The following is a 20,334-nucleotide window of genomic DNA, read 5'->3' as shown; positions in this document are numbered from 1 at the left end:
TTCTGTAGTGTGGAAGGAGAGAGTTCCCTGGTGCCCAGAGCAGTGGTGTGTCCCAGCCCCTGAGCTGCTCTCACCACAGAAGCCAGGCATCCTCTCCAAGTGGCTGCTTACTATATATACAGCAAGGGGGATCACTTTGCTTCAACACAACCTTAGTGAACTGAGTCCTGAGCCTGTACTCCCCAGCCTCGATCACCTGGCGTGGAGGTTGAGAGAGGTGATTCTGCCCCTCTGCTCTTGTGAAACCCCACCTGGAGTGCTGTGTTCAGATCTGAGTTCCCCAGCACAGGAAAGACATGGATCTGTTGGAGCAAGTCTAGAGGAGGGACAGCAAAATAATTAGAGGGCTGGAGCACCTCTACTGTGGGGAAAGGCTGAGAGAGTTGGGGTTGTTCAGCCTGGAAAAGAGAAGGCTCCAGAGTAACCTTATACTAGCCTTCCAGTAACTAAAAGGAGCCTACAAGGGAGCTGAAGAGAAACTTTTTACAAGGGCATGTGCTGACAGAAAAAGGGGGAATGGCTTTAAACTGAAGGAGGGTAGGTTTCATTTCAATATTAGGAAGAAATTCTTCACTCAGAGGGTGGTGAAGCGTTAGAACAGGTTGCCATGAGAGATTGAGGGACAGCCCTCAAAGTGTTCAAGGCTGGGCTGGAGAGACTTTGAGCAACCTGGTCTAGTGAAAGGCATCCCTGTCCACAGCTGGATGGTTGAAACTAGACAATCTTAAAGGTCTCTTCCAACCCAAACCATTCTATGATCTACAAGTGCAAGTTACCTTGTCAGGAAAATTTTCATGCATTTCTCAGCTGGGATAGGCACAGGACTACCCGTAGCCAGGATAACACTGCAGTGACTGGGGACCTAAGCCTACCCCAGGTGCTTTACTCTCAAAGAGAAGTTTTGAGGGTATTCTGAGCATCATCTAGGTTGGAAAAAATCTTCATGTGTGTAATGAGAGCTGTCACTGGTGTTTGCTGGTTAGAGACAACTCTTTGTCCCAAGTTAACTCCGTGCACACAGTGCAATGACCAACAGAACGACCAGAGCACAGTTAGCCTTCAAAGACAATGTGGAGGGGAAAAAAGTATGCTGAGCGATAACGCAAAATTCTCGTTATTTTGAAATAACGGACAGTGCAGAAAACAGGACACACGTTTTAAAAAAACACACAGCCATTTATGAGCTCCCGTTGCTGCCTCTCGGCTCCGCCAGGGATGGGGGTGCAGGTCCCACGCCCTGACACGGCCACTCCTCCCCGCTCGGCCGGGCCAGGGTGCGGGCGGCCGGTCCCGCTCCGCCCCCGCGCTCCGGGGGCGCGGCTCAGGCGCGGCGGCGGTGGAGAGCGGGACCGGGGGGTGAGTGCGAGCTGCGGGCGGGACCCCCGTGCCCGGCACCCGGGGTGCCTCTGCCAAGTGGTCCTCCGACGGTCGTGGCCGCGGCCCCGCCGGTAGCACCGGGTGTGCGGGCACGGAGGTGTCCCGCGGTCTCCGCGACCCGTCTGGGCTGGGAGTGGGAGGGACGGCGCCGGCTCCCTGCCGTCCTTCAGGGCCCGACGGAGCCCTCCGGCCGCCGCTCCAGCTCCTTCCTATCTTTAGTCTCACTGGCAGGCTGGCCGGGACAGCTGCAAACGCCGGGAGCCAGGGCTCGACCGGCACTGCACCGGGAATACTCCGCGTGAGGTCGGGGAAGGAGAGGGAAGCGCTGGCCCAGCTGTGCAGAGCGGTGCGGGAGCGCCTTGCCCCGGGGAGAGGGGCAGCGAGCGGGGCTCTGGTCTTTAACCTGAGATCACAGACTTGGTTCTTTCCAGGCTTGGCAGAGTGAAGACTTGTCAGGACACTGAAGGAGACCGAAAAAAGAAAGGGTAAACTTACGTTCTGGAAGTAAATTGATAATTCCAAAGTTCGTAATTGAAAAATTATAGCTCTGTTAAGGTTAAATGACATTTTTCCTGAGATGATCTCATGAGTGCTAATTATTTAATGTAGTTCCAGAAGTGGCAATCAAAGGCAGAACCCCTCCACTCACATAGCCACGTTCTTAAATGATCAAGACTTTGGGCTTTAAATATTGAATATTGAACAAGAGTAACATCTGGTAGGTCATTTGTCTAAGTGTTAATATAGTTGGTATGTCAGAAACAAAGTCTTCTTGTCTTATTAACAAGATTATATAGAAGATGAACATCCTTCTGAATAACACAGTAAGAACCTAAAATGGTCCTGCAAGTGGGAGTGGTTGTCTTTAGCCAACTCTTCCATCAAGTGGGAAAACAGCATGTAATGGAGCCAATCAATTCCTGGTTTTTATTTTAAAAAATGTAATGGATCACTTAAGGCCATGTCCTTTTGGTTCTCATTGCTTTTGTAGGGCATGGAGGGTGAGGAACTGCCCTATGTGCTAATTGACTGTATAGGAGGGATGCATGGAGTATATGAAGACCATGTTGAATTTCTGGAGAAACATTTTCATCTCATTACCATGAAAGAATATCTTGAAAATAAGACATCTCTCAGCAAAAAGATCAGAGCTATTTATATGTGGTATCACAAACCAGTTGTTAATGAAGAGCTGCTCCAGAGCTTGCCTAACTTGAGGATAGTTGCAAGTTCAGGAGTGGGAATAGATCACTTGGATCTGAAACTCCTCTCCAGCTATGGTGTGAAAGTGTCCAACACTCCATTTATTGTCTCCACTGACACTGCAGACCTGGGGATGGCTTTGATGCTGGCATCTTCCAGGAGACTTGTGGAAGGTAATAACTTCAATAGTTTTAGTCTTTTTGTAGAAAAGGTGACTTCAAAAGATGCAGAAAGCATGTGCAGATGCAAAGGTAAGCTTAAAAGTAGAAATATGGAAAATACAGGGCAAGGAAACAATTACCTGTCTTGTTGACAATAACTTACATACCATTTCCAAAAAGCCATATCAGCACAGTAGATGTGTTCCTTCTTCAGACAGCCCCAAATTCAGGCCTGTTCTTCCTCAGCCCCCAGCCACTTCTTCATCATACTTGTTCACTTCAGCCTTGCTTTTCAAGTTATAATAAAAGGGATTAAAAGGAGATATTTTCAAGGAGACTTGAAACCTGTCTTTGTCAAGCTGCCATGTATCTGAGTCATTATGGACAGTCTATCCAGAAATTTCTCCACCATGCTCTGTTTCTTTTCCCTGCCAACATTGGTGTATCTGTGAGGTCATGGGGAATAGTATGGCCTTCCTGAAAGTCTTGATGATACCTCAACTGATACATCAGTTGCACCATTCAGTATTTACAATGTTGTCAACATCTGTGACACTGCCACTTTCATGACCCCTGCCAGTGAACTGCCATGAGGTGCATTGGAGGCAGAGAGAGATGATAGGCAGGTGTGTGATGTACATCCAAAGGAGGTTGCTGCTTTGGCCTTAACCTCCTTGCCTGCCAAAGAGAGGCTGGATATGTTACTGTCCTAAGCAGGAAATCAGTGTCAGCAGTCATGTGTACAGTGCAGCATTATTCACTTCTTGTCCAGAAGCACAATGACATTGTGTTGCTGATCCTGTGCTTCTGCCTTGTCCTACAACAAAAAGTGGGGGAAAAAAGTAACCAGATGCCGGATAAATCCTTTAAATGACCTATTTCTTTCTTTTCCTCCTCAAAGGCTATGAGATGGCAGTCTCCCCAGACACAGAGTATTTCCCTACTGACTGGCTGGGGACTGAGGTTTCTGGAGCAACCCTGGGGATCGTGGGAATGGGCACCATTGGTTATAAAGTAGCTGAAAGAGCCAAAGCCTTTGAAATGAAGATTTTGTACCACAACAGGAGTCAGAGGTAAAGCTGGTTGCAGCTCCATGGCAACTATTTTGCTACTGCTTTTAAATGGTTTTTTGTACTTTTCACTGTGCTTTCACTTTTCACTGTGCCCTTTGTTTTAAGTGGCAAAGTACATACACTTGTTTCTGGATGGTCATCAATTTCCCAAAGTCAGCAAGGAATGCGAGAGATAATCTCACTGGTCTCCCTGTGAGTTGGAGCTCCCTGGTCCTTCCTGTCATGGTGGTGACATTGCAATAAACTGAGGAAAGGAGCAAACTGTCTGGGAGGACACAACTCCTGTGAATTAGGTGAGGCAGGGATTCAGGCAGGGACATCTCACCCTTCCAGAGCCAGCTGACAATAACGACCCAGACTTGCCAGTCTGCTGTCTTCTGGATGAGGTCTATGTGCCCTCTGTCTCTGTGCTCCTATCAGTCCCATCCCATCCTACTCTTCTGTGGGAATCTGATAAGAGTTGGGCAGTACATGCCCCAGCCTTGTCCTGATAGAGATCAAATGCACCAGCAGGTCCTGCAGCGTGTGGTTTCAGTAAATCAGCACTGGTGCACAGAGCAATCAGGCTGCTGCTTACACAAATTTCTGAAAATTTAACCCCTGCTCTGTCTTTTGGGTTTCCTTAGTAACTTTCACACAAGTTACTTTTCCCAGGAAAGGTAATTCATGTCAAACATCAGTCTTGCTGTTGGGTTGGAAAAGAATCCCAAGAATCCATGTTACAACCAGAAGCTGTGATACAAATGCTTTTATGTTATCATTTATTCAGGGCATTTATACGATATTAATTTCTTACTTTCCATCTCCACAGGCATAGTACTGCACATTTGTGTATCATTCACTTGGTGTTGTGAGAAAGGGCTTAACATTCATTTGTGTTTACTGAGTTTCAGTCAGATAACCAGCTAACCGCTCTGCACCACACAGTGAGGAAAACAATAAAGAAACCTCTAATGGTGATTTGATGTTTTCTTGTTTCTTGCTACTGGAGTTTAATTTTGGCTTTTTCACCTCAGAAAAAAGGAAGAAGAAAGTGCTGTTGGAGCTGTTTACTGTAAGAAGATAGACAGTTTGCTCCAGCAGTCAGATTTTGTGTTGCTGGCTGTGAACTTAACTCCACAGACACACAAACTGATTGGAAAGAGAGAGCTGGAGCTGATGAAACCCACTGCTACTCTCATTAACATCAGCAGAGGTGAGGTGCAGAATAAATAAAACTTCATTAAGGTTTCTTGGCATGACAAGTCCTGGGAAAACCCAACTCTAACGTATAGTCTGTCATTCTGAAATTTTCTGTAAATTCTCTGGTTATTAGACTGTTTAGGTGCCCACAGTCATATTTCAGTAAAACATTTGAGTGTTCCTGTAATAAAAAGCAAGTAGGTCTCTGAAATGTTTGTGAGCTTGGTGTGTCAGAAGCCCATGTATACTTATATAACCTCCTACTTAAGCTTTTTATTTATTTAGTGCAGTGTTTTTGCTAACATACATTAGGGTGGCACAGCCTGCTCTGAAGCCTGGCTACTTTGTTTGATGCTGCTAATTGCCAGCTGTCTAACCCTGATGCTCCTACCCACTGGTACCAGTGGTGCCACTACACCACACTCTGCTGCTGCTTCTGCTGTCTGCCTGACCACTGTGCCCCAAAGGATGGCAAGAGAACAGTACAGAATATGAAAATAAACATATCCTTTTTACTGTAACCCAGGTCTTGTAGTGGATCAGGATGCTTTGGTGGAAGCCCTTCAAAAGAAAATTATTAAGGCAGCTGCTCTGGATGTGACATATCCTGAGCCTTTGCCAAGGTAAGACATGTATTTAAGTTAAATATGAACAAGTATATCTGTGAGGTTCAAACAGTAAAATTTTGTGAGCATGTGAGAAGTTGCATGATTTTTGTTAGTAGGAGTACATGATGTGTGTGCACTAGTCCTGCTGAAACCACATCCCCTGTCCTTCTGTCCCAGGCAAACAAAATTCACACTGACTCATTTGGAGGATTTGTTGCACAAAACCCCACCAAGCCTCGGCAGCACTTTGAACTGCCCTCCTGAGTATGCCTGAGTCATGCAATTGGGTTTTTAGTTATTATTTTAAATATTTCCCTGGCTGCCTGCAGGTGATGAAATAGATAAATGAATGTGCTGTGAGTGACTGGCTCAGCATTTCTTTTCCTTGCCCAGGGATCACCCTTTGTTAAAGCTGAAGAATGTCATAATAACTCCTCACATCGGAAGTGCCACGAAGAAGACACGCCGCATCATGATGGAGGAGATGACAGAAAGCATTCAGGCAGGCCTTGCGGGTCTGCCTGTCCCTCACGAAGTGCTGCTCTAGAGAGGCTTGTGCTTAGTGGTAACATCAGTGGTTATCCTGGCGTGAAGAAACAGTAATCTGATCACTTTTCATGTAATTATCCTGCAAGTATTATACAGATAAAATATATAATGTTTAATTGATTTAAATTACCAGCAGTGTTTCTGTGTGGAAAACCTGCAGTATTTTGTCTCAGCCTTCAGTGAAAACCCCACAGCTCTGAGTCTGCATCAGTGTCTTTTATTCTGCCCACATCCCCTTACAATTGCCCATCAATGCAACACCGTAATAAATCACCGAATTGACCTGACAGGGGAGACACCATGATGCTGGTTTTCCTATGGTGAGGCTCATACCCTGCACTCCGGGTGCATTTTTTTTTGTTTCACCGTCCCTGAAGGTTTTTTAAGAAGAGACTGGATGTGGCACTCAGTGCCATGGTCTAGTTGACAAGGTGGTGTTGGGTCAAAGGTTGGACTCGATGATCTCAGAGGTCTTTTCCAACCTGACTAATTCTGTGGAGTCGTGTCTTGGAGGAACCCTCAGCGGGGCTGCTCCCGTTGCCCCAGCACCGATCCTGACCTTTGGGTGCATTTTGGCTGCCCAGGCGCCGAGCTCGTGCACAGCTGTGCCTGCTCTCAGTGCGTGCAACCTTCCGTGCTCGGGCCTGGGTTCACCTCCCTCCTCCCTCCCTCCTCTCTCCTCCCTCCTCTCTCCTCCCTCCTCTCTCCTCCCTCCTCTCTCCTCTCTCTCCCTCTCCCCCTCCCTCCGAGGCCGGCCCGGGCCGCCGCACCGGCAGGGGGAGCCGTGCCCAGAGCCAGAGCCGGGCCGTGCCACCAGAGCCGGGCCGTGCCTGGCCGTGCCGCCGCGGCAGGATGTGGGGCGGGCGGGCGGTGGTGACCGTGCCGCGGTGGGGCCAGGCCCTGCACACCTCCGCAGCCCTGCGCGGCCCCAGGAACATAGTGCTGCTGCGGAAAATGCTCCGCAAGAACAAGTAGGTGCGGGGCCGCCGGGCCGGGCCGGGCCGTGCCCTGGTGGGGTGGTTTGCGGGTGCTGGGGCTGCAGAGCGGCTGTGGGTGCCGGCGGCGCCGAGGAGGTAGACCCAGCCCGGGCTGTTCGGGTATCGGTGCCTCGGTGTTGTGCCAAGTCACCACCGATGTCGGCGGCTGAACGTGAGCCAGCGGTGGGCCCGGGTGTGCCAGGGGGTCTGTGGCTCCTGGCCCTGGTGTGCCAGGGGTTCAGTGGCTCCTGGCCCGGGTGTGCCAGGGGGTCAGTGGCTCCTGGCCCGGGTGTGCCAGGGGGTCAGTGGCTCCTGGCCCGGGTGTGCCAGGGGGTCAGTGGCTCCTGGCCCGGATGTCCCAGGAGGTCAGTGGCTCCTGGCCCGGGTGTGCCAGGGGTTCAGTGGCTCCTGGCCCGGGTGTGCCAGGGGGTCAGTGGCTCCTGGCCCGGGTGTGCCAGGGGGTCAGTGGCTCCTGGCCCGGGTGTGCCAGGGGGTCAGTGGCTCCTGGCCCGGATGTCCCAGGAGGTCAGTGGCTCCTGGCCCGGGTGTCCCAGGAGGTCAGTGGCTCCTGGCCCGGGTGTGCCAGGGGGTCAGTGGCTCCTGGCTGGTGTCAGCAGCAGCACCAGGGCAGTGACTGCCCCCTGTCCGCGGTGACACCGGTGCGGCCGCACCTCGAGTCCTCTGCTCGGTTTTGGGCCCCTCACTACAAGGAAGACACAGAAACTGGAGCGGGTCCGGAGCAGGGCAGCGAAGTGGGTGAAGGATCTGGAGCACAAGTCTGATGAGGTGCAGCTGAGGGAGCTGGGTATGGTTAACCTAGTGGAGAGGAGGCTCAGGGGAGACTTTATTGCTTTCTACAACTACATGAAAGGAGGTTGTAACCAGGTGGGGGTCGGTCTCGCAAGTTAGAAGCAACAGCACAAGAGGCAATGGCCTCAAGTTGAACTAAGGGAGGTTTAGATTTAATATTAGTAAAAATTTCTTCACCAAGGTCAAGCAATGGAGCAGGCTCTCCAGGGAAGCGATGGAATTACCATCCCTGAAAGTGTTTGGAGAACACGTAGATGTGGTGCTTGGAGGCATGGTGTGGTGGTGGACTTAGCAGTGCTGGGTTAATAATGGGACTCTAATGATGATCCTAGTGGTATTTTCTAACCTTAATGGTTCTCTAAAGAAATCTTAGCGTTGTTCTTTCCCCCTCCACTCCTCTCCCCGTCTTGTGCTGTTCATTGCAACTTCAGCTGTGGATAAAAAGTGTTGCTCCTGCATCCCAGCTGTGGGGAAATCTACTCATGCAGATGAAAGCCTGGATGTTGTCCTGTGCCTACAGGCAGGTGGCATTTTAATTACACAGAGAGTCTATTGTTTCTCTGAGCTTGCTGAAAGATAAAGCTGATTTCCTTTTTTTTTTCCCAAAAGAAAGAAGTTTTGGTATGACAGCCCTACGCTGGGATCTAAGATGGTAAGTGCAGGTCTTAAGGCACTGTGTTCCAGGAGGAAAAAACTTGTGCCATAGATTCCAACCTTGGGAAAAGCTTTTTCTGATGAAGAAATAGCTTAATTTTGTGAACAATGCTGGGGCTCCAGTCTCACTGTGACATGGCAGGATTGCCATCCAGAGAAGCCATTTGGCTCCCCTTGGCTGTTTCTTCTGCACTGATCTTTCGCCACCATCAATTCTCTCTTGCACACTCTTGAGTACGTAGCAGAGAACTGATCCAGAGTAAAACTTATATAAACTTAGTTTAGTGAAAAAAAATTTTAATGTTTGTTTTCAACCAAGTGGTGCTTTTCAGTCACTACATCCTGTGTTTTAGAAAACAGATTTATTGACCTGTGTAACTTGCTACAAAATAGTAAAGAAACTTAAGAAACTTTGACTGTAAGACACAAAGGTCAAATATTTTGTGGACAGAAATATTCTTTATTGAAACACTTGATACACAGGACCTATATAAAGTCATTACAGCTGCAATAATGACATTTTAAGAGCATTCTTAGTAAAGTGCATAAAACTGTTTATAGTTGACTAATACAAGTGTGTAACTACTGATTAATGTGTTGTTTCCTTTTTTTTTAAGATGTATAAACCAACCAAGTTGGGCGTGTTAATGAACAATGAGCAGACAAAAACTCGGAAGGAAGATAACATACGCTGTAGAGTCTTGAATGGTCTTATTCATAAAGCTATGTCACAGATGGTGATTACCTCTGAAGTCAGTCAAGAATTTTATGATCTCAAGCTGGAAATCTGCAAGGCAAGTGCCAAAGCTACATCTTGTGTTGAGCCACTCTGGCTACACCATGAGGTCAGCACAGTGTACCAGAGGAGCTCCCCTGGGTGTTGTGTGCAGGGCGAGTTTTACTGCATTGCCTCTGATGTGGGGGAGTGCAGCAAGATCAGGCTATAGAGAACATACTAAGAGACTTTGCCACTGTTGTACCTGACTTAATAGACCTTTGCCACTCCAGTGCAAATGCACCTTAGGCCAACTAAATGGTGATTCTCCTGGTATGACTTTTTTTTTCCTGTTACTCAGACATAAATGCTTTGCCTTGTCCTTTCATAAGGAGGAGTCTGGTTTTATCAACATAAGTGTATCTTTCCAAGAGTGTTTTATTCTTGCAGCTGTGTGAGATTGTTACCTCCTGTGTCACCAGCAATACTGGAAGCAGGAGACCTAAGTGAGGGATGAGCTTAGTTAACAAAAAGACAAGCCTAAGAAAATGTCATTGTCAAGCAAGATTTGAGAAAGAATTGGGATTTGTACCTAATTGTAGCCGATAGTGTAATTTGTGGGTTTGAAGGGGATCATTAAAGCTCTGATTCAGGAATTAAGTCAGTCTCCACATTCTTGTTTGTTGCCTATAGTTTTATCTTCCGTGTTTGCTGTTCTATAATGAATAAATTATACCAGTTTTTGGCTTAAAAGCTTGATGGACTTAGCTTTGATATTAGAAGCATAAATAAAAATTGCACATCATAGCTGCATTTATGACAAAAGGTTTGTCATTTATGACTGAAATAGATCCATTCTGTCTTCAGCCATGTGATTAAAATTACACAGGCAAGATGAGTCTTTTGGCTCTATATGTGCAGTATCCTTCATATAATATTTCTATCTGTTTAGGGCTTAGAGGATTTCTTGTCTAATTTGGGTTGCATGTCTGCACATAAAAACACTGACTGGTGTGGGCAAGCCAAAGCACTTTCAGGAAACATTGCTGTAAATGAAACAAGTTATGACATGAGAGTGAGAAAGAATCAGCCTTCTTCCCAATATAATACAGATTTTGTAACTGCTTAATGTTTGTGCTACACTGGGATGCAGTGGGAAGTAGATCATTCCTGATTTACTCCTGAGCTGATTCTGATATGATATCATTACTTCTGTTACCAGAAGAAATTTTCTACTAGGCTTTCTACAATCCGTCAGAAACATCATTGTACACGAAGTGTGTGTGTGTATAATTTTAATGACATATTTGCCTTTTCATAGGTGTCCCTGTCATCAAACTTTTCAGCCTGTCGTGTGTACTGGAATCACGCTGCTACTGCGGAGAAAGAAAGTTATGTGGAAAGTGTTCTGCAGAAGAGTGCCCCACGTATTCGGTACTGCTGGGGGATAAACAGGCCACTGCATGAATTCAGAGCCATGGACTAGTACCATTTCTTAAGTATTTCTAACTATCTCTATCTGACCTTTTGGGCTGCTTTAGATACTTGGAGTCAGAGCATCTCCTGTGATGACCCTCACTGGAGGAAGGGGTGGCTGTATCAGACCAGCTATGTGGAGCACAGCTGGATTATTTGGCTTCTGTGGTTTCCCAGGGCTGGAGTGGGATGAGCAGAAAGCAAGAGGGGTGTGTGGATGATGTTTCACTCCAGTGACCCAGAGGTGGTGGGCTGGACATGCTGTGTGCAACAGTAGGCCAGAATGAATGCTGCACATAGGACTGGCAATTACAAGTATCTGCTTGCAGATTCACTGTGCAATTCTGGTCACTACAGACAATTTGGATCTCCAGAAGGGATGATTAATATTACAGAAGTTCTTCACAATACTGATTTAAAAAAAGTATTTCAGGATCCTACCATGTATAGTGATGCTTTTATCCATTTTTTCAGCGCAGATTCCAATGAGTTTTCAGGTTATCATGAGATTTCTGTCTCTTCCTCTTTTCTTGACATCCAGACAGTCCATTGGAAGTTCAGGACTTTACTCCATGCGGAAGGTGGCATAGGAGCATACTTGCTAAGCCTTTTCCTTTCCCCCTGTTTCCCTAGGCTGTGTAATTCCTGCTTCCAGCACAATTCTCTCTTCTACTCCCAACAGCTTCCACTCTTTGAGAAGGGTTGATAGCTGGGAAGAAGACAAGGGAAGCCCTGTCAGTCCTTTCTGCAGCGAGCATGTAGGACTAGTTGTCTTGCCTGGCTCTGAGGGCTCTATCCCCCACTGCTGTTACCCCTACAGTGGGGATAGGAGTGCCACATAAAGGGGGGAAAGACCTGTGCACATGGATAGAGACAAATCTAATGTCATTAATACTCATTGGGATCTGCAGTGGGTAGTTTTTGTATGTTATGCATTCAAAGTTGGGATTCTGCAATAATTTATTGCTTAGCACTAACCTGAATAGCTGCCCATCAGACTGTAAGTTTTGGAAGCCATATCTTAAATGTGCAGTACTCTTGGAATTAATCTAACACATTTTACTTGTCCTGGAAAAGTTATACTGATACTTGTACTGGTCAATGCTGTATTTTTGCCAGGTATCTTCTGAAGAGTCAGCAGATTCTAGGAAATGTACCCCCAATAATATTTGTAAAAGACAAAGAAGCTGCAGCTGTAAAAGAGGTAATTCTAATTTTTGACTGAATGTACAAATACAGTGACTTAGGAGAGAACTGATCATTCAGTTGCTCCACCAAACTATATTCAAAATCAGTCTTTCTGTATACCCTTTCCTCTTCAAGTTCCAAAGCACTTTAACAAGCAATCTTGGGTAAAATTGATGCTTATATGCAGTATACAAGAACTGTAGGTTGTATCATTAGTCCAATAAAGAAATTCTAAAAAAATTACTTACCATTTTAAGGAACAGTATAGGGTTGCCAGGTGTACGTGATAATAGAAATGAGGTTGGAGGAGCTGTCTTCCACATTTTAAATGTTATTTGGTTTTAAAATTCTATTGAATCTAACCAGTGACTTGTTTATTTTTTCCCCCAATCTTTTGTTCACCTGTGAATTGTTAAAATGTCATTAGGAAGTGCAGATCTTTACATAGGGGATGTAAGCTTACTCATTCTACATTTCTTTCTTAACTTTTAAAATTATCTTTACTATTTTACATTTTCTGTCAAGGTGTTGATGGTTTTAAATAGTTGAAGTACTGCTAGAATGGTTTCCTAGGAATGGTTTCCTAGATATGGTTTCCTAGGAATTTGCTGTCATTAGGACTGTGGAGCGAGATCTCTTAAATAGTGAGATTTCCAGAAGAAAAAAATTACATCAGTGAGTAGAATTTAATGAAAAACGTCTCCTAAAGAAGTTTATATGAATAGAAGTTGAAAGGAACATGTTCACACTTCTGTGCCCTGAAGCCCTGAACATATGCTTAGATATGTTTACTATTGTAACCAATTAGTTACTGTTAATGACTTATGGGCTCCTGCAGTGTGTGTGAACAGGGCTAGAAAGGATAACAAGGACTTCAGACTCTGAAATGCAGTGAACTGCTTGAACTTTCTGTGGTCAGAAAAGTTCTGAGTTTCACAGAAGACAAGTGAAACCCTTTCTTTTATTGTTTCTGTCAGGGAATGACACTGGGAAGCACTTGGATGAATCATCTTCTCCCACTTTACAGTTCACCAGATTCATGTCAACCACAATTTCGATTAACAGGGCTTGAAATAACATAGTTGAACCTGATTTTTAAGTATTGGAAGTCAAGGAAAGACCATCCAATTAAAATCCTAGAATAATACACTGAAGTAGAAGGGAATTAATGTAAAGAAATTTGCAATAAAAATTTTAAATGAAAGCAAATTTTCACAATTATGTACAGTCTACAAGCACTGGACATACTGGATTTGTAGGATTTACTGGTTAGGTATCATGTTAAAAGGGAGCTGGGAACTCCATAGTTACCTGTAATAGAAATGCAAACTTGCAGAAAGGGGGAAGAGGTGAAAAAAATCGCAGAGTAAGGATGTTATGAAAAAGGATTTGCAAGACTGAAGTAAGAACAAATAAACCAAAAACTGTACATCACACAATCCCTAGCCAATTGTTTATAATGTACAAGGCAAAAATCTTTGTAGGAATCCATGGGTACATTGCACTGTCTGACACAAACTTCCCAGGCAAAACGATTAAGCACTTCCATGTAAATGGTGGAAAAGGCTGTTTTAAAATGGTTTTGCAAAATATTCCAAACATGCAGAAAATAAAATATTTGTTGTTAGGTATTTGTCTGGTTTTTTGTAGGTGTGGACAAAGTGTATTTAATACAGGACCTTTAATATGTGTTACCTTCATGTGTTTACAGGTCGAAGACTTATTGGCAATTGCTGATTTTGGACCTCCAGAAGAAGAAGAAATACCTGAAAATGATTCAAGGTGGGGCTTTTTCAATCAGAATTGTACAAGTGCCCTTTTCCATCTCTGTTGGCCAACTTAAACTGAGTATCATTTGACATGACAGAAAGTAGACATGTATGTTTTAGGTATCTCAGAGTTCAGCAAATGATGTTATGAGGAAATAGAAAGTAGAAGAGAGTCTGCTTGGAAGACCTTACTGGAAAAGTATCTCATCTTTTAAGGAGATGAGATTTTTTTACTAATGTTTGTTATTGTAGAAGGCTACAGAGTAGCCTAGGACGCAACTAGTATGTAATCATCCCATAAATTAAATGTGGAGGACAGCATTTTATTTTGTGGCTTAAGCTTTCTTTACCTAAGTTACAGCCATTTATTAAAATGAAGGGAAAATATTTCTTATTAAATGTGTTCTGATTTACCTCCATATTTTAGTGTAGGCACATTTTCATTGGTTGTTTTGTTGGTTCTTGTGCACCTCTCTGCAGACCACAGCTTTGCAAATATGGGAAGGTCTGTTTTATTACAAATAAGTGAACCTCTGTTAAGCTGTGGAGATTGACTGAATTGTTGCCTGTAGCTGAGTTGACACACCTAGTGTATATTTTTTTCAGAGGCATCTGAATTTTTTTTCAGATACCACCTTTTTATAAGGTGATACCAAAACAAAGTCTTAGAAATCAGCTGTGTTTCATGTCTTTACCTTGAGTGGCATAGGCATCAGATTTGTTACTTGCAGACCCAATGATTTTTCTGCTATTAATATCTTAATTTTTATGAGGAAAATATTTGTAGAATTTCTAAGATTCCAAGACTTGATTTGTTTATAATAATCAAATTTTTAAAGATGCTTTTCAGCAGTAGTATTTGTTTCTTGCTGTTAATTTTCTCATGAGGATAAAAGCTCTGCATTTACCAGTACTCCTCCACTTGGCCACTTTTTTCTGGTATAAGTTTGGTTTGTCATACATGAGTTACAAGTTTACTGACAAACCTCTCTAAGTTAATTTAGCATTCTTCTGTGAGGGATTTTTGTCTATTGAGGGACAGGGCTAATCAGTCTACTGAGCAGTGATTTTGTGGATTGGATGCTCTCCAAGCCAGCAGCCTTTGCCCTTGTGTTGCAGTCTGTTGGTAGAAACTCCTTATGTGCCTTAGCACTTCAGAGGATGGTTCATCAGGTGCATATCAGAAATAGCTTCCTGTGGCAAATCATTGCTGTGACAGATTTCCCACAGGGCACCTGTCATCTTCCTCTGTGTCTTATGGAAGTTCAGCATGAGGTGTCGTTCATGCATCAGTCTGATGTGTACCAGGTACAGGCTGCTCCTTCTCACTTCATGGAATAGCTAGGAGAAGTCTTAAGTTCCCTGGGGCTTCCAGGTCCAGTGTTCACCTGTGTACACCTTTTTCAAGAAACAAGGAGTTTCATCTGGAATGTAGTGGCTTTAGTGCCTTTCTCCCATTAAACTTTTTGACACGGAATACAGGGGTGTCTTCCTTCTTAACATGGGGAGCACAGTGCTGATACAGGGAATTAATAAAGTCAAACAGCAGACCCCAGATTTTTAATGTGTTACTCAAGTTATCAAAATTAGCATTACCCCTTGAAATATATGCAAGCTAAAAACCCCTCCAATATTTGTTTTCTTTTCCACAGTAAACTCTTCTCTTCAGCAACTCAATCTTCAGATCCACCCATGCGGTCTAATCTGTTTGGTATTGATCATGAACTGCTGAATAAACAGATAATGGACTATAAAAGACTGAAAGTGTCAAGACATACAGAAAGCATTCCCTGGACAGAGGAGCAGAAGCAGCAGCTTTCTAAGATTCAGAAGCAAATTAAAAAGAGAAAACCAAAGAATTCTGATGATGATGATGTTACACCACAGAAATATTTACTGGACAGATGCGAAGCTGATTACTGGGATAATAACACTGAATCAGTCTCAGACTATGAGTTGGAGGATGAACTAGTGGAAGAGGTAAACAAATTGGAGATGGATGATGACAAACTGTTAAGTCAGCCTACTGATAAACTGAAATGAAGTGAAAAAGCCACTCCCTTCACAATCGAGGCTGCCAATAGCAAAAAACCAAGACTGCCATAGATACTGAAAGATTCATTTTGTACAGCCTGTTTACCACTTCCTTCTTCAAACAAATAGTTTTGCCACATGTGGGGAGGTTTGCTAGTACAAAGTATGTAAGAAAACAAAAATGCCATTTGTGACATATGGTTAAGCAGCTTTCAAGCCGCTGCAATTGTGGAACTTTGAAGCAGAGAGCAGTTTTGTAATAACAAAATACACTTCTTGCAGCACTGAGTTAATAATTCTTGCCGTTGTGCTGATTAAATGCAATAAAATATATTTTTTTGCGTAACTTGGATAAAAATTATCACAAAGTGATGGTGTGATTCTGAGGTCAGGAAGGAAAAGGGAAGTAAAATAATGACAGTGGTGTTCAGGCTTCAGCACACAAAGACCAGGACAGGGTATGCTTTAGAGGACCCAGTCTAATGGGAGAAACTCTTCTACAAAGGAGTGAAACTCACTGAAATTATGGCCAATAAAGTTACAGTCCGAAAGAAAATAAATTTAGAAAATTACTGTAGTGCAAGGGAAACTGCAGCCAGAAGATGATCAAGAACTGCTCATCCATTGGGTAAAATCAGGCAAAGCATTGACTGTGACTTAAAAACTGTAGTAACAACTCAAAAAATAGAGAAAAAGCAGCAGGGAAGAATGCCCGAGTGACTCAATGAGATTTGAAAATGAGTAGGGAATTATATAAAAAGTGAGAATTCTAACTCAAAGCATGTAAAAAATGGCATGAGTGTGTAAATTCAAAAGGGCACAAACTTCAAAGTAATTAAAATAAGCAAGGCAGTAAAAAGGAATTCTTCTAGAAATACAGAAAATTTAATTCCATTAGTTAATGGGGAAGTAAAGAAAGACAACATAGGGTAGACTAGTACAATATAGTAGGATCATAGAATGTCTTGGGTTGGAAGGGACCTTAAAGCTTACCTAGTTCCAATCCCTGTGCCATGGGCAGGTACACCTTCCACTAGACCAAATTTCTCAGAGCCCCATCCAACGTGGCCTTGAACACTTCCACGGATGGGGTATCCACAGCTCCTCTAGGCAACCTGTGCCAGTGCCTCATCACCCTGACCATCACCAATTTCTTCCTCATATCTAACCTAAATCTATTTCAATTTAAGACTGTTACGCCTTGTCCTATCACTACATTTAAAGAACAATGCAATCATTACTCACAGTCAATGTGGGTTCATATAGAAGAAGTCCTGTTTAATATAGTATCCTTTTATAGTAAAGGTCACCTACCTAGTGGATGAAAGGAACATGGTGGTTGTGGTTTTTCTGGGTTTTTGTAAGGCTTTTGGCATTATGCCTTGCAGAATACTTTCCGACAAGTTGTCCAGCTGTGGGATGAGCAGGTTCACGGTGTACTGGGTGAAGAACTGGCTGAAGGGCAGAGCTCAAGCATTGCAGTGAACGGAGTTACTTCTTGCTGGTGATCAGTCACCAATGGTGTTCCTCAGGAATCAGTCCTAGGTCCAGTTCTGTTCAGTGTATTTATCAGTGATTTGGATGCAAGAGTTGAATGCACCATTAGTAAATTTGCTGATGATAGCAAACTGATTGAGATGATTGGAGCATTGAGAAACATCAGTGGCATGAAATTGAACAAGAATAAATGACAGATTCTGCATCTATGAAGAAGTAATGCCAGGCACAAGTCTAAAGTGCGAGTGGATTGGCTGGAGCGCAGCCCTGCAGGAAGGGCTCTGGGGTTCCTGTTTGGCAGCAGGCTCAGTACCAGTCAGCAGTGTGTGCCCAAACAGCCCAGAGGGCAAACCGTGTCCCAGGATGCAGCAAACACAGCAGCACCAGCCACTCAAAATACCTCTGTATTTGGTGTTAGTGTGGCCTCACCTTGAGTATTGTGTGTGGTTCTGGGCCTCACAATTTCAAGAGGTTGTGAAAGTCCTTGAATGCGTCCAGAAGACACTCAAGCTGGTGATGGGGCTGGCAGGCATGTCCTATGAGGGATGCCCCAGGACACTGGGTTTTTCTTGTTTAGGGAGGGGACTGAGGGGTGACCTCACTGCTCTCTACAGCTTTCTGACCAGGAGAAGGGTAAAGAAGTCCCTCTTATCCCCTATACTCAGTGCCAGGTCATACGGGACCGGCTCAAAGCTCTGTCCTTCCAGGGAGGTTCAGACTTGACATGAGAACACATTTCTTTACCCAGAGGGTGATCAAACCCTGGACAGGCTTCTGAGAGAGGTGGTTGATCCCCCAAGACTGTCAGTGTTTAAGAGGCATTTGGACAATGCCCTTAATACCATGCTTTTTAGTTTTATCAGTCCTAATCATCCCTTCCAACTCAGCTCTTTGATTCAATTTGGTTCTATTTGATTTGATTTGACTCCTGTTGCTCCCTCCAGTGCATGCAAAGGAGATTTTTGATGACATTTCTTCCCATCTCCCAACCTGGTCATTGACTCTGTCACCTTGTGAGAAGGAGGCATGTACCTTCTGGTCAGGGTGAGAGCTGTGGATCATCTTGAGATCATTTGACCACTGGAATGTATTTGCAAAAAGCACATGGGAACTGTGTCTTGGGAAAGTTTTTTGTGTTTATCTAGCTTAGCTGGGTTTCCACAGGGTGGCAAACCCTCACATCTCTGAAACTAGGAGACCAAATATATTGGCTCAGAGATCAAGTCCTCAGTCTGGAGGAGGAGGTGCTTCAGAACTAAACAGTTACAAACTGTTTGATGTGAGCAATACATACTCATTTCCCTGTGGATTTTTCTTTCTCTTTGTACTCAATTGTGGAAATGCCTGAGCCACTTCCCTTGGAAACACATGTTAAAACACGAGACCCAGAGAACAACAGTACTTCATCAGAGTGGAGGCCCATCCAATCCAAAACTCTGTCTCCAAAGAGCCCAACCACCAGTTTCTAAAGGTGGGCACATGAGAAGTGCAAGTCTGCTTCTGCCAGGGTCCTGGGTGTGCTCATAGTTGCCTTCTCCTCCTGTCACGTGAAAGGGAGAGGGGCAGAAATGCAAAGATTTCTTACCTCACTTCTGTATTAATGTAAAGTTAGTAGCTATAAGCACCCTAGGAACAATCAAAGCTTTATGAACCCAGCACTGCCTATCGACCCATGGACAGAACACAGGCTGGAAAGGTTTTTGACCTTCCTATGAGGACCACACTTTAGCCAGGGAGAACTTATTAACTATAAGGGTCCCAGAACATCAAAGCTTTGTATAACTCGGATCAGCCTGTCTGCGTCTCACCTAAGAGCCAACATGGGACAGCACACTGCCTGGAAAGGTCTTTCATAATCAGTTTATGGACCGCACTTAATAGCAAGAAAAATAACTTTGTCTGTATCAGCTCCTGAAATAATTTTTATTAATACAAGTATGTGACAATGACTATATGGGTTGCTTAGTTGGTAATAACATTTAGCTGCAGGATTGTATTTAATTGATGACAAAAAACCCCAAAAGAAACTGGCACAAAACACTTTCTACAGGCAACTCCAGCAATATACCCCCCACGACAAACTTAACTAACAGAGGATTACTAACCAGAAACACAACAGCTCAACACCACATTTAAACACACTTAGTAACCCAAAGCAAAAGCAACAGGAAGAATATAGCCACTTCCCACTAACACATATACACCTGGTGAGTTATAGCAAATTATAATTAGTAAGGCATAGGAAAACAGAGTAAGAATTGGTTGCTCACCCCTTCAATGTCTGATGGTGGGGGAGACAGGACAGCTGCTCTCAGCTACCCCCACAGAGATGATGGCATTTCTCCCCAGTTTTTGCTCATGCCCAATCTCTTTTTATACCTTTTTTTCCATTTAGGTAGCTTGAGTGATTACAGTCAATATTTTGGGGGTGATAGACAGATGCCTGAGAGGTGGCTCCTTGGGTCTCTGAAGGGTGCCACAGGGTGCAGCGAAGAAAGGCCGTCTCATTTCCATAACACTCTATTCCTCAGTAGCCCCATCAATAAGCACTTTCAGGGAGACAATCGTTCCTGCCAGCATTCCTTCAAGGGGTTGAGGCGTTTCCCTCAACTCATATCAGGGATATCACTCTACACCTCCCCACCTCCTGCTCCTGCCAAGGGCTCCAAGGGAGTTCTCCAGCTCAGTCTGGAGCCATCATTCCCTTCCTAAGTGGTGCTGTAGGTGTCTCTGCCCTGTCTCGTGAATGAGCCTGGGACCTGCACTGCAGAGAGCTGGTCTGCTGCATGAAGCCCTCAGACCTGGATTGTAGCTTGTCATGCAGAACTCTGGGCATAACACAGCAGAACTATTCTATTTCTATTCCTATTTCTATCCTATCTGTCCATTTTATTCCCTATGATCACCATGAGTTGAGTAATGATGAGGCTATTATTTGCCTGAAATACCAGGGCCTTTTCATCTTCAGAAACATGTTCAAGTACACAAATCAGAAAGAGTACAAGTGGTAATGGTATTTTCTTTTTATATCTGAATTTATTTTATGTAATTTTATTTTTTT

General features: G+C 44.3%; 2 protein-coding genes across 4 annotated transcripts; both read left to right on the top strand.

Moving 5' to 3' along the window:
* The first annotated feature begins 1,266 nt into the window (after window positions 1–1,266).
* Window positions 1,267–6,449, top strand: LOC139670844 (probable 2-ketogluconate reductase). Of its 3 annotated transcripts, XM_071552989.1 has the most exons (8): window positions 1,310–1,356; window positions 1,597–1,680; window positions 1,809–1,862; window positions 2,369–2,753; window positions 3,643–3,814; window positions 4,831–5,009; window positions 5,523–5,619; window positions 5,998–6,449. In XM_071552989.1, exons 4-8 carry the CDS (start codon window positions 2,372–2,374, stop codon window positions 6,149–6,151), a joined length of 984 nt encoding a protein of 327 aa, XP_071409090.1. In that variant the 5' UTR covers window positions 1,310–1,356; window positions 1,597–1,680; window positions 1,809–1,862; window positions 2,369–2,371; the 3' UTR covers window positions 6,152–6,449. The 3 variants fall into 3 exon arrangements, with proteins under 3 accessions (XP_071409088.1, XP_071409090.1, XP_071409089.1); XM_071552987.1 differs by lacking the exon at window positions 1,597–1,680 and having other exon boundaries at window positions 1,267–1,356; XM_071552988.1 differs by lacking the exons at window positions 1,310–1,356; window positions 1,597–1,680 and adding an exon at window positions 1,696–1,723.
* Window positions 6,450–6,955: 506 nt separating this feature from the next.
* On the top strand, window positions 6,956–16,122 carry RBFA (ribosome binding factor A). The gene is made up of 7 exons (XM_071553456.1): window positions 6,956–7,124; window positions 8,550–8,592; window positions 9,212–9,388; window positions 10,631–10,743; window positions 11,905–11,989; window positions 13,685–13,755; window positions 15,395–16,122. Exons 1-7 carry the CDS (start codon window positions 7,006–7,008, stop codon window positions 15,783–15,785), a joined length of 999 nt encoding a protein of 332 aa, XP_071409557.1. The 5' UTR covers window positions 6,956–7,005; the 3' UTR covers window positions 15,786–16,122.
* Window positions 16,123–20,334: the final 4,212 nt, after the last annotated feature.

The sequence above is a fragment of the Pithys albifrons genome, chromosome 4 (assembly GCF_047495875.1).
Source record: "Pithys albifrons albifrons isolate INPA30051 chromosome 4, PitAlb_v1, whole genome shotgun sequence".
NCBI lineage: Eukaryota > Metazoa > Chordata > Aves > Passeriformes > Thamnophilidae > Pithys > Pithys albifrons.
The sequence above is the reverse complement of the archived record's forward strand: the minus strand, read 5'-3'. Positions and strand labels throughout refer to the sequence as shown.

Excerpts from the sequence above, each read along its gene's own strand:
- LOC139670844 (XM_071552987.1), top strand. The coding sequence starts at position 2,372 with ATGGAGGGTGAGGAACTGCCCTATGTGCTAATTGACTGTATAGGAGGG. Across the intron at positions 3,815-4,830 it reads TACCACAACAGGAGTCAGAG|AAAAAAGGAAGAAGAAAGTG; the intron begins GTAAAGCTGGTT and ends TTTTCACCTCAG. Across the intron at positions 5,010-5,522 it reads TCTCATTAACATCAGCAGAG|GTCTTGTAGTGGATCAGGAT; the intron begins GTGAGGTGCAGA and ends ACTGTAACCCAG.
- RBFA (XM_071553456.1), top strand. The coding sequence starts at position 7,006 with ATGTGGGGCGGGCGGGCGGTGGTGACCGTGCCGCGGTGGGGCCAGGCC. Across the intron at positions 7,125-8,549 it reads AAAATGCTCCGCAAGAACAA|AAAGAAGTTTTGGTATGACA; the intron begins GTAGGTGCGGGG and ends TTTTCCCAAAAG. Across the intron at positions 9,389-10,630 it reads TCAAGCTGGAAATCTGCAAG|GTGTCCCTGTCATCAAACTT; the intron begins GCAAGTGCCAAA and ends GCCTTTTCATAG.